Source organism: Leptonychotes weddellii, chromosome 10 (genome assembly GCF_054177405.1).
Source record: "Leptonychotes weddellii isolate Sample4059 chromosome 10, ASM5417740v2, whole genome shotgun sequence".
Classification (NCBI taxonomy): Eukaryota; Metazoa; Chordata; class Mammalia; order Carnivora; family Phocidae; genus Leptonychotes; species Leptonychotes weddellii.
In genome coordinates this window covers 104,480,476-104,493,401 of record NC_138378.1, presented here as the reverse complement: position 1 = coordinate 104,493,401, position 12,926 = coordinate 104,480,476, and the positions used below count along the sequence as shown (strand labels likewise).

Here is a 12,926-nt window from a genome sequence, read left to right as displayed (position 1 = left end):
CAGATAGCCAGGGAAGACCACTGACACGGAAGATGGAGACCCAAACAAGCCGGGGGGGTGGGGGGGGGAGGTGGTGGGGGGTAGGCACCATGGAGAAAAGATCGGATAAGACATTGCATTAGGAATAAGAAAATACTATTTTAAAACAGAAGGGGGGAAAGGAGCCCTTGGAAATTAAAAGCATAACGGTAGAAGTGAAAAACTAAATTAAGGTTGTAGATAAAGTTGAGAAAAGCTCCTAGAAAAAAGAGCAAAGAGATGAAGATGAAAAATAGGAGAGAGGAGATAAAAAGTAAAGGGCCGATCCCTGATGTACAACAGCAGGATATTAGAGTTCCCAGAAGGAGAGAACAAAGAAGACACAAGGGCGAGAGTTATCAAAGAAAACAATCCATGGAAACATCCTAGTCCTGAATGACGGTTTCCAGACTGAGCAGGTCCTCTGCGTGCCCTGTACATGGGGAGAAGGACCCACACCACCTCACATCATTGGGACTTTCAGAATCCTGGGGCCAAAGAGAAGAGCCTGCAAGTTCCCAGGAAGAAAAAAAATCAAGTTACAAAAAAAGGTCAGGAAACAGAAAGGCTTTGAACTTCTCAGTAACAACAGTGAAAGCTGAAATGCAGCTGAGCTCTGCTTTCCCGACGAGAGGGAAAATGACAACCAGCTGATAGGTCAGTTCCATGTAAACTCTCCATCAAGTACGAGGGGAGAATAAAGACATTATCAGCCATGTAAGGTGTACGGAAGGTGGCAAGACTTTTACCTCCGTGCACCCTTTATCAGGAAGCTACTAAAGGATGCGCTCCACCAAGACAAGGGAGTACGCGGAGAGAGGAAGACAGGGAATGAAGATCCAAGGGAGAAGTGACCAGAATCTAGGACAGCATGGACCGGGCTTGGAGGGCCACTCGGCCCTGACTAGAGTGGCTCTGAAGTCTCCAAGAGAAATTTCTCCAAGAAAGTGGGATGTACAGAAAACATCTCCGTTCTGAAAGCCTTTAATGAGAGGAGATTTTTAGGTGATCAGCAGAGGTTTGGTGTCAACTTAATGATAAGTACACAGAAAACTAAGCAAAAACAATAATTACATCCTGTGAAGATGACAACAGAAAACGTGCAGAGAAAAGTAACCATAGTTTACTTCCTGGCTCAGCTCCGAGTAGCATATGTAGTCATCATAACGTAAACACTGAATACCGATCTAACCGAAATACTTATATACCTGTACTGGGAGTGATGTGGGGGATGGGAGTCATGTGGGGGAGGGAAGAGCTAAACCTCTTCTCTAGGGGGAGGTCAAAGGCTGAGATATTAAGAAGGGGCCATACAAGAGCACTCTCCAGAGATCTGAAGGCAAGAACCAAGAAGCAGCTAAGACCTGCAAATGGTTTCTTTCCAGAGAAGGGAAATGAGGGTGACCCCCAGAGGACAACTTGACTCTTGGCATGCATAAATAATTTTGATTTAAAATCTTAAAAAAAAAAAAACACACTTAAATAAAAAAAAACATTCCCATCCCTGCCCCTGCTACTTTGGTAATTTCTCAAAAGCCTGAATAAACATGAGGACTCTTGATTTGCTGAAAGCCTTGGGAGTGGGTTCTTTGCAAGCTATTCCAAGCAGCTAGGCCCAGCCTGTCAGCAGGTATCAGAAAGGTTCAGAAAAACTGGGGACTGGTAGAAACCAAGGATGTGGAGCTGAAACCTCAGGAGCCTCCTGATACCTCAGGCAGGTTCCCTAACCTCTCTGTGCTTACAGAGTTGATGCTGGGGAGAAATGTAGTAGAGGCCAGGCTGTGCACATACCACCTGCCCTCAGGAACCCCGGAGGGGGAGCTGGGGAGAGGCCAGAGTAGCGTGTTGGCCCATCCTGTGTTGTGTTCGAGCCTCCATCCCACCAGCTCTGAGACCTTGGGATTTCCCCGCGTCCTACCACCCACCGTCCTGGGCCTGGAAACCAGAAACCCAGGTCACACTGTACCACTACTCATCCAAGTTTACAGAAAGCAAGATCATTATTTACAAGAACAGAAACATTGAGCTAATTTGCTTTTAAATACACCAAAGAAAGCCGCAAAGAGAAAACAGAAACTTCTGAGTGAAAAAGGACCACTGTGTCCCCATCTTCAGGTTTTTCCTACTGCTCTCTGCTGCCCAGGCCATTCTCCTGCCTTGTTCTCTGCTGACGAGCAGACCCTTCCCAATATTAACCAACCCATTTTTTCCACCAGTGAATCCAAGTTGAGAAACAGGACTTTCTTCCCAGACCACTCAAACCCCTGAGCCAAGTTATAGCCGTACCCGAAGCTCCCTGGGGCCCAATTCTCACAGCCTTTTCCAGAGATGTGTTCTGGGCAGTGTGAGTCACGCAGCTCCCATCATTGGGCCCACAGAGGACACAACAGGGACACTCGGGCCCCCACACCCCCAGCAAGTCTCTCCTTGCTCATTTTGGGAAGCAAGCTTCTCCCTTCGACCAAGATTGGAAAGACACGGAGGGAAATTTAGTCCTAGATCTAAAGCCCCAAAAGCTAGTCTGAGGACCAGGGATGATCAGTGACAAAGTGCTTGATGACTGGTAGCAAAAGTCGAAAAATGACAAGAAGAGATGTGTATGGAAGGAACTGTTCTTGTGCCTGGGATTAGATCCTTCTTATATTTTTGCTCTAAAATGAACATTTTTAAAAGATGAAATGATGGTGATTGTGGATCACATCGTTTTTAAATGTCCTTACTTGGCAAAATTGGAAAGTTGGCATCTCTAGCTAGTTCTTCCTCAAAAAAAGAAAAAAAATTTATTTTGGAAATTTTACTGGACTATGAAAAGTCCAAAGTCTGGGACATACCATGGTCGCCAACACAAAAGAGAGTGAGAACGAGTCCCAGGGCCAGAACCACAGGCTCGGGCAGTGAAGAGGGTACCAAGCATGGGGTTCGGTCTCTTGTTCATACCTAAGTGTGTGCTAGAACATCCCAGCTAAATGCTTGTCGGCCCGCTTCATGCCCCACAGTGACAGGGAGCTCTTGCCCTCTGCACACACCTCTGCCGATTAGGAAGTGCTTCTCATACTGTCAAGAAACCTGCATCCTCGGACCCAGGGCTACACCTGGGAGCACCTAGAACCAGGTCTCACACCTGCAGGAAAACAGGCTCCATGCGGCACCCCTCCCACCCCATCTTCTTTGCCTTGGGTCTATTTGCTTCCTCCCACCCTGAATCATTCCTCTTGTGAGGTGCTTAAGATCACATGGCTAGCAAGTGAGTTCTAACCCAGCCCTTCTGCTCCTGGCCCAGTGTCCTGTCCCCTCGTTCTGTAGATGTGGCTCAGTGTCCTAAATTCATGAGATGGTTCTGGCTGTTCAGAACCAGTTGGAAAAGGAACAAAGAAACCAAAATGGGAAGGGGAAAAAAAAAAAAAAGCAACGTACAAAAAAGTCAATGTGATCCCACTAAACACTTAATAGATATATCTGCTTAGAAAAAATTAAGGAGGGAAATAAGGCAAATTGATCGTGATGATCATCCCTTGAGGTGGGCTGCCTACCAGTTTTTATTGTTTATTGCTTTTCTGTGTTTTCCTACAATGATCTGGTTTTTAGTTGTGCAATAGAGTAGAATAAAGGCCATTTAGAAGGATGAAATAAGTAAAATCAAAAGTAGGCTTGTCCCAAGACCCCATCTCCGTTCCCAGCCACTGTCCAGTGAAGCACTTGGGGGTCCAGCCCTCCAGAGGTGGCCCGGGTTGGTGCTCCCCATGGGCAGGGGCTGCCTGCACCCCCTCCCGCAGCCCTCCCGTCAACCCACAGTGACTCTTCCCCCGCACTTGCTCGGGGCGGACACACTGTTTACCGACAGGGATTCAGGCTTAGATGGAGAGATCACAGGTGGAGTGATGGAGCTGGGCCCTGACCCAGCCCTCTGATGCTAGTCCAGTGCTTGCTCCTCGGGGGCTCAGAACAGAGACCCCAGACCTGACTAGGAGAAGGGTGAGGGCGGGGGATACAGATTTTAACAGCTTATTTGGTTGCTGTCCCTACCTTTACTGCTGCTGAACTGAAAAATCTCCACAGGCTAAAATTCTTTACATTGCAAATAAAATAGTTTTTATTTCTGGTGTTCTGGGGCTGTGCAGAGTGCTGGCCCACGCATCCCCCAGCACCCTCCACGCCGGCCCTCCAGGGCAGGTCTTTGCCAGGCGCTGCCCTTGTTCGTCCAGGGCACCTTGCAAACCTAGGCACGCTGTCAGCACCAAGCCAAGCCCTGATCAGAGGTGGAGCCCTGGTTAGAAGTGGGGTCACGGGGCCTGAGCAAGGTGTTTCCCTCCTGGGCTTCAGTTTTCTGATGGGTAAAACCAGGGCAGAGAGCATTTGGCAGTGATGAGGCTGGGTGGTCTCTGAGTCTCTTGCCAGGCTTCACATTGGGATATTCTGGGACTGCCCAGTGACACTGTCCCCCACCTGGGGAACGGAGGCCAGAAGCTTTCCATTCGGGCTGCCCCTCAGCTCTGGCCCCTGAGTGAATAGTCTAGTTCTGAGACCCCCCTCCCCAGCCAGCACGTGTGAGGGGTGGGGATGTGGAGGTGTGCCTGTGTGGGCCTGGGTGGGTGTGTGTGTGAGTAGGGGGTACCAGGAGGACGGGCCCCCCATTTTGTGTCTGCCACAGGCACATTCTCCAATTACCTCACCTTTATGAGTATCGTGCTCCTTTCCTCTCTGAGACCCCAGCTCCCAGCTGCCCCGTCACCCTCCCCCTCCACACCCCTTCTTATTCCTTTGTCTTCTCTGTTCCTGCCTCCATCTCAAGTACCTAGTTCTTTGCTCTCTCTCTGTCTCTGCCCAAAACAAGGTCCGTAGCCCGAGTTGAATGCGTGCCCCTTCACCTGTGTGATCTCTCCCTTAAGACCTTCTTCCCACCCCCCGCCCCACCCGAGCCCTCAGCCCTCTGCCAAGAGGTGCCCACAGCTCGCAGGCCCATCTTGTTCCAGACAGAAGTGAAGATGGCCTCTCGTTGCACAATTGACAAATTCAAACCATTTTTCCTCTGAGATCAGAATGAAACATCGGGAAGCCTGACACCACCATGGTTTGTTAACCTGACGTCGGCCTCTCTGGGCGCTGTACACATTTTAATTACAAATCTTAGAAGTGATTGGGGAGCCCTTTTATGGTGCACCTCCGGGCTCTTCTAGGTGCTTTGGGGGAAGGGCAGGGCCTTTTCACAGCAGGAACAAAAAACTCAAGATGGTCCTTAAAAGTTGGGAATGGGGGTGGGGGTCACTGACAGCTCATGTCAGCACAGCCTGTGGGGTGCAGGGAGCCTTGGGGAGCACATGGAAACAACTCCCAGCCACCCCCACCACTCCGCCCATTGCACAGGTGGGGAGACTGAGACGCAGGTTTGTACGAGGACTCTGCTCTAGCAAGGGCAGGGGGTGTGTGTGTGTGTGTGTGTATGTATACTGGGTCTATGGGTTATGAGATTTGGCCCAGGAAAGTGGGGAAATCCAGGAGGAGATAGGAACATTTGGCCCACCTCTCTCATCTATCAGGCTCTAGGTCAGGGAGGACTGGCTCAATTGAAGGGGAGAGGATAAGGGGGACAAGGACAGAAATGCACGTGTCCTTTCCTGTGGTCATACCTGGAGATGGAAGGAGGCAGATTGGGACGACAGTCCCTGGGCTCGTAGGCCTGCTCCTGGCTTCTCAGGGAAGAAACTGAGAAGGTTCTCAGTCCTTCTAGAAAAACCCTTATCCACTGAAGCAGCCTGAGCAGAAAAGGGCTGAGGAGGGGGCTGGGCAGACAGACTGGGGTGGCACCCTGGCTTCCCCAAGGCCTGAATGGGGAATCCCGACCTTCCCACTTATCTGGCTTGGGGCATAAAGGATAGCAAAGAGAGCTGGCTGGTGCAGCGTCCTGGGGGGGGCGGGCGGGCCGAGTAAATCGTCAGCAGGAAGCTGGTGGGGGGCCATAACTGAAGCTCAAAAGGGAATCACAGGCAGACCCTGGAGGATCAGCCAGCAGGGCAGGTGGGAGCCTCAACAAGGCCCGCCCCCTTCCCCATGAGACCTGGAGCAAGTCGCATTGTCTCCGTGCACTTTGGTCCCTCACCTGAGAAATGGTGACAGTCATCACGCCTGTCCTGCCTCCGGGACTGATGCAAGGATAGAGTGAGGCCAGACGCGTGTGAGAAGTGCTGGGAAACCATGCCCTGCTGGGCCCTACGCCTGGGGGTCCACCGGCCCCTCCAGAGAGGCTGCCACCAGACGCCCCCGCAGCCAGAGTGCCCACCCCTCCCCCAGTGTCCTCGACCCCTCCATGGACCCCAGTGGCATGCCCCGCCCTGCCCCCATGCTGCACTCACCCTCAGGGCTGGCAGGGAGCTGACCTGGTCTGTGGTCAGTGTTGCCTCCTTGTAGTACTTCCCAGGGGGACAGAGCTTCAGGAAGGTGTCATGGATGCTAAGAAGAGAGCCATAGTGAGCTGGGGATGGCAAACCACGCGCCCCTCTCCTGCCGGCCCATCTGGAGGAAGGGGACTTACGACTGAGTGACATAGTAAAGGCAGTTAGACATCAGTCCACCCTTCTAGAAACATCCTTGAGGACTCCGGTGTGCCCAGCCCACTTTGTGGGGGGGGAAGGGGGGTGCAAAGGTGAGCCGGGCGTGAGGAGAGGTCCATGAGTGTGTTCCATAGCATGGGATATACTCCACAAGTGTTGGTCCTAGAATGTCAGAGCTGGAAGGGACGTCTGTGGTCGCTCAGTCCAGTCCCTCACTTACAGATGGAGAAGCCAGCAGGCCCTTGGGGAAGCCAGCGTGCCACCCAGGCCATCTGCCCAGCCCCAGCCTTGGCCCCCGGAGAAAAGAGGTCACACGGTGGGTGTGGCTGAGCCAGGGTTAGAGCCCAGCCCCCAGGCCGTCTCCTCAGGCCGCAGGACTGAGCAGCCTGCCTCAGCTCCCCGCGATCGATGTCTCTACTGTAGGCCCACACCGTCCCGCAGGCTTTGCTTGTGAGGGACAGACAGAGGGCGAGGTGACTGTGTGGCTGTGCAGGGGGAGAGGGCAGGACAACGGGGAGATAACCCCCATCACTGGCTCTGGGCTGACTCATGAGAAGGGCCTGAAAACAGGAGGCAGAATGGCGCATGGCTGTTCATGGAGGACAGGCTCCCTCGGCCTTGTAAGGGGCCCTGGACCATCACCAGAGACTCTTCTGACAAGTTTGGGGGGGAGCCGAAAAGCGGCGTGTGGAGTATGTGAGGGGAAATGTTCTCCAGGCAAGTATGGGGGGCACTGAAGAGCACAGAGGAGGAAAGGCAGGCCATCATCCCTGGAGGGTCCAGTGGCCCATGAGGGGAGGGGGCAGCAGGAGGGGGCCGCAGAAGCTGCAGGCCCCAGTCAAAAGGAGTATTTGATCACTGTCATCGTTAGAATTGCTGGCCTGAGGAGAGAAAAAGCAGACTGACTTTCAGTAAGTTGTACTAATTTTTAAGACTTCTCTGAGGCCCTGCACAGACTGCTCCCCTGGTCCCACCCGGGTTCCCCACTGGGAGTGGCCTGCCGCGAGCTGTCAACGCTCGTGGACATTTTTCACGGAACTGCATGACAGAAGGAGCCATTATCTCTCCTTCACAGATGAAACTGGGGCTCAAGGAGGTAAAATAACGCTTAAGGTCACATCGTGGTGCGTGTTAAATCCAGACACCGAAGCTCTTTTCCCCAGAGCCCGGAGAAGGGGGGTGTCAGAAGCACTGCTGGAGGAAAGGGGTGACGGCCACGGCCACCCCTTCCTCTCACTTACCAAGTGTCTGTGCTGAGTGCGCTCAAGCACATTTTCTCGTTGATTTTTCCCACATTCCTGTGGGACAGGGGCAGGGGTGATCATTTCTAAAGAAGGGTAAACTGAGGCTCAGGAAGTTTAAGGGGTGTGCCCAAGGTCATACGGCTTGAGACAGAGTGGGGGCCGCACCCCACACCCGGTTCTTCAGACTGTGCTGCTCACTCCTAAAGGATCCCCCCCCCCGACCCAGGTGCGAATCTCTCGGCCGTGCCTCCCCAGAGAGCTTTCTGGGGAGGGGTGCTGTGGGGAGGGCCTGGCCTGGATTTCATGCCTTCCCAAGCCGCCGAGTGGGTGGGCTGCCCGCAGATGAATCGTGGCTGCATCTCGGCTGCCACAAAATGTTCTCCTCCTCCAAATATGGATCAGCCGGCTCTAAATGGAACTCTGAATTAATCACTAATGGACTCAAGAGTCAAAGCCATTTGAAAAACTCACACATTCAGCCTGCCAGAAATCAAGGAGCCCATGCAGTGGTTCCCTCCCAGACACGGGGAGGGGCTGTCTAAGGACTCAGAGGCCCCGAGACAGGGGAGACCAGCCCCGCAGCTCACACTCTGTGGGACCTTGGACCTGCCACAGCCCTTCTCGTGCCTCAGTTGCCCTTCTGTAAAATGATGCAGTGACCCCCCCCCCCTCGCTCCCTCCAGGTCAGGCCTCCTATGGCTATTTGTATACCCTTCTCTGCACTCTTGCCTCTGAGGCCCTATTTAGTGATATTCAACTGGGTCCCACGTTAGAAACATGTGGCGAGCCTGTGAAAGCACCCGTATCCACCGCTAGAGACTCTCATTCAAGGCCAGGGTCGGGGCAGGACCTCTACGTTCTGTGAGCTTCCACGTTCCTCTCTTGCAGGCAGGACTGAGAACACAGGTCCGGTGCAGCCTCCATTTCTCCTCCTTTCTCCCGGGCTCAGCTCCTGGGCCCATGGGGTCAGTAGTCCTTTGCCCTACAGGACAGCCTGCAGTCATTTTATAAATAGCCCTATCTTTAGCCTGAAAAGGTAGCTTTTATGATCTGCTCCTTTCAAGCTGTGTGGCTTGGATAAACCACTTCATTTCTCTGAGCCAGTTTCCTCATTTGCAGAAAAAGAGATAATAAAAGCATGAAAATAACAGCTAGCCCCTGGTCAGCACTGACCCACGTGCCCGGTGCTGTTCTGACCCCTGACGTGCATTTAATCATTTAATTGTCCTAATAACAACCATGTGAGGTTCCAGTACTTTCATATCAGGCTTTTTATAAGTGTGGGAACAGGCTCAGCAAAGGAATGCATCCATGGTCACAAAACTACAAGGAGCAGAGCTGAGCCTCCAACCCAGCCCCTCGGCTTCCGGGAAGCCAGCTCGTAACCATGCTGCCCGCTGACCTTGACCCAGTGATAGGTGCTCCAGGAGGGCCAGGCGCTAATGGCCAGGACAAGGCCTGGAGGCTGGGAAATGTTGGGACCTCAGGGGTGCTAAGAGGAAAGAGAGGCCCTCATGTCCGGGTCAGCCTGTGTGGGGGCTAGGGGCAAAGCTTCAGGCTCCCCAAGCAGACTCACACGCAGCCCACGATTGTGACGGAGCAGCCCCTGAGTGATACCGAGCGGGGCAAGTGGCTCAGACTGAGTCGGGCCGACCTGGGCTCCAACCCCGGAGGTCTAAAGGAAGCCACAGGTGCCCTCCTGCGCTCAGGCCCCAGACGTGGAGTCTGCGGCCACGGCTGAAGATAAGGACCTGGAAGGGCCTGTGCGCTGAGCCCAAAGAGACATCTGGAAGTCAGGGGCTTCTCGGGGAACAATTGGATCAGAAGGCAGGGACGGCTGACTTGGAGCTGAGGCCAAAAGGGACAAGCTGTGAAAGAAAATCCCCACCGGCTAGAAATTGAGGGTGGACAGACCCCTTCTGGGAGAGCCCGGCCAAGGCAGCCCCAAGACCAGAGTGTGTCACATGTGGTCTGCCCCTCCCGCTGTGTGTCATCTGCAGATCTGGTGACCAGGCCTTTGTGTCCTCTGCACGGCACAGATAAGAAGGTGGGAAAGTAAAAAAAAAAAAAAAAAAGGTGAGAAAGTATTAGATGACGGCAGAGCCACCCTCATCCAGAGGTTTCTTGTGTCTGTCAGTCTCTTGGATCCTTTTCTCAGCTGGACCGATCTCTCCAGCTGCACCGTCATCCAGGCTGTATGTCTTTGTCACATTAATAGGAAAATCACCACGCGTCTTCGGAGGCCACATAGGACAATTGTCCAAAAGGGACTGGGGTTTAGTCTAGCCCCACTGGGCCACTTTCTCTCCCGAGAAAGGGAGATGGTGGAAAGGGCTGGTGGGGCAAGAGAAGGAAAGGATGCGTGCCATCAGCTCCCTCAGCTGCTGCAGCTGCCACTGGGTGGGCGTTTCGGCGCTGCCCTTCACCTTGCATACAATGCAGCCATGCTAACGCCAACGTGGGCAGAACCCCGGGACCCTCCAAGAAGCTAACCTATGCTCAGCGTGCATGTGTGTGTCCTTCCACACATACTCTCGTGTGTGTGTGTGTGTGTGCGCGCGCGCGCACGTGCGCGCATGTAGAATCTTTTGTTTTACAAAAACGGAAGCATCCTGGATGTACGAGTCTAGCTTACCAAAGTATCACCATTTACTTACTCGTGGTAATAGAGCACATCCTCCAAAAGCTTCCTCAGACGAGTTGCATAAGAGGTCATTTTTAAAAGTAATTTGCATGTCAAAAAAATAGTTGCTTCACTTTCACTCTTGAGTACTAGTTTAACTGTGACTTCATTCTAGATTGGAATTTTTTCCTTATAATTTTGAAGGCCTTTAGCCACTGTCTTCCAAGTCCCAAACCATTCTGATTCCTGGTCCTCTATAGGTCTTTTGTTTTTGTTTTTGTTTTCTCTATGGAAGCTTTTTGCCTCTTCTCATTATCTCTGGTGTTTTGAAATGTTATGATGACATGATTTAATGCAGGGTTTTAAATGTTCTCTTCAAATATCTAGTGTCCCTCAGCTTCCAATTCATACCTAACAAGTGAGGCTCGCAAAAGCCGACCAGGAGCTCACCCCTGCCTGTCATTGGGCCTGGTGGTCCTGAGGCAAGAGCCTGTCTGCTCAGCTCTGTCCAGCTGAGTGCCTGTCTTCTGCTGGGCCGGGCAACGGGTGCCGGGGGGCTGGTGGGGCAAGAGAAGGAATCACATAAGACTTTCAATCCCCCTTTCTGGACCTGGACGGAGCACTCATACACCGTGCCGTTCATGCCCTCTGCGATCCCATGAGGAGGGCTGAGAGTCTGCAGCCCTCACACTGCATGACGCTTGTCTTCGGTCCAGAGCCTTCCCTGCTGGACGGGAACCTGCATGACGACGGGCACGTGGACTACTCCCCGTTATGCTCCCAGGGCCCTCACGGTGTCGGACCCATGGCAGGCTCTGAAGAGAGGCTTGGAGAGGGAGCCAGGGCTTAGAGCACATCCAAGTTTACCCAGCCAGGCTTCAGACCTGCTTCCTAAGTCCTTTCTTCCTTCCCCCCATGTCCCCAAGAGGCCCCATCCACGTCTGTGATTCTGTGAGGCAATCCTGCCTTGGAGCCCCTGGTGGCTTGACGCCTGAGGTTTCGCTCAACTCCCGTTGGGCCCTGGAATCCTGGCGTTGGGCTCTCCTGGCGGAGGTCTGTCTCTGCCTGCCGGTCTCACCTCCAAGGTTCCCCAGTGCTGAGCGGGGCCCACACTCAGGGACCAGCATGAGACCGTACCAGGACGAGAGCTCAGCTCAAGGGGAGGGAAAGGGGCCCTTTGACTCACCACAGGATCTCATTTCTGGTCAGGAAGGTCAGGGCCTACAACAAACCACAGAGAGGTGACCTGCCCACTCCATCCGGTCCTGCCCTGGCCCCCTGGGGAGGGGGGAGTTTCAGGGACCTGGGGAGGAGAAGCCCATGCTTTTATCCTACAGCTGGCAAAACAGAAGTACCCAGCCCTCGGGCCCCCAGTGGTGGTTGAGGGGCAAACCCCAGGCTCTGACAGCCTTGGGAAGGAGCATGTTGTCACGGAGCTGGAGAGAGGATTGAAGTCAAGACTACAACCCTGGGCTCTGGAGCCGGAGACAAACGGGGGAGGAGGCCTCGGAGGAGCCGTCTGCCTCACCTGGATGCAGGTTTGGCAAAGGCAACAGCTACCACTCTCCGGTCTCAGGCAAGAGCTTCCCCGTTCATCCCACCTGCCTCCAGAAGCTTCCCCCACCTCTGCCCAGAACATCCTGCCTCATCTACCCACCTGGTATTCTTCCAAGTCCTCCCAGTGCATCTGGTGCCTCAAACACTGCCCCATGCCAACCCCACCCTTCTCTCCGCCTGCAGTAGAACCTCAGCCCCAAGGGCTCAGCAGGAGAGGTGACCAGGTGATCCAGTTGCTATGGTGGCCCACATTCCACCTTCTGCCCATTCTACTTGAGCCTCTGAGTGAGCAAAGGAGCAGATTCTTTTGGTTCCCAAGGCTAATAGACGTCCTCCCCCTACACAAACAGCAACCAGAAAGGCAACCCAATAGCAGGGCTGAGAGTCATACTGTTGGCTCACGAGTCACTCTGGCTGGGTTCAAATCCCAGATCTGCCACACGCTGACATGTGACCTTGGGCAAGTTACTCAGCCTCTCTGGATCTTAATTTCCTCATCTGTAAAATGAAGGTGATAGTTGTGGGATTGCTGTGAGGATTATTTGAGTAATACAAGTAACAGTGTTGGCACATTGTAGGTGCTCGGTAATGTTAGTTAACTATTAGAACCACATCCCAAATACTGGGCCAGGTGTGGGGACACAGTGATGAATAAGCACAGACTCTGACCACAAGAAGTGACCAAAAGAGCACAGAAAAGGGCGTTCCACCCCATCCACCAGGGTCCCTGCAGGAACAGAGGGCACCCTCAAATCAGGATAACTTGAAGAAGGTCTAATAACCCACAATGGCAAGGTCAGGGTGTGGGGAAACCACACAGGAGAGCAGAATCTGGGCCAGTAACCACAGAGCTGCTACCAGTCCCGACCCAACACACATGGACTACATACCCCAGCATCACTCTCTCTTCTTCCTCTGCGCTCCTGGGAGGACGAGGAA

At 53.3% G+C, this 12,926-nt stretch overlaps 1 protein-coding gene across 1 annotated transcript in view; it reads right to left on the bottom strand.

The window, feature by feature from the left end:
- The window catches only part of CIB4 (calcium and integrin binding family member 4), a 47,959-nt gene extending 35,818 nt beyond the window's left edge, over positions 1–12,141 (bottom strand). The window contains exons 1-3 of the mRNA XM_081797306.1: positions 12,088–12,141; positions 11,617–11,651; positions 6,366–6,462 (exon numbers count right to left, since the gene is read on the bottom strand). Coding sequence (XP_081653432.1) covers positions 6,366–6,462; positions 11,617–11,651; positions 12,088–12,141 — 186 coding nt within the window. The remainder of the gene's footprint in view (positions 1–6,365; positions 6,463–11,616; positions 11,652–12,087) is intronic.
- Between the last annotated feature and the right edge of the window lie 785 nt (positions 12,142–12,926).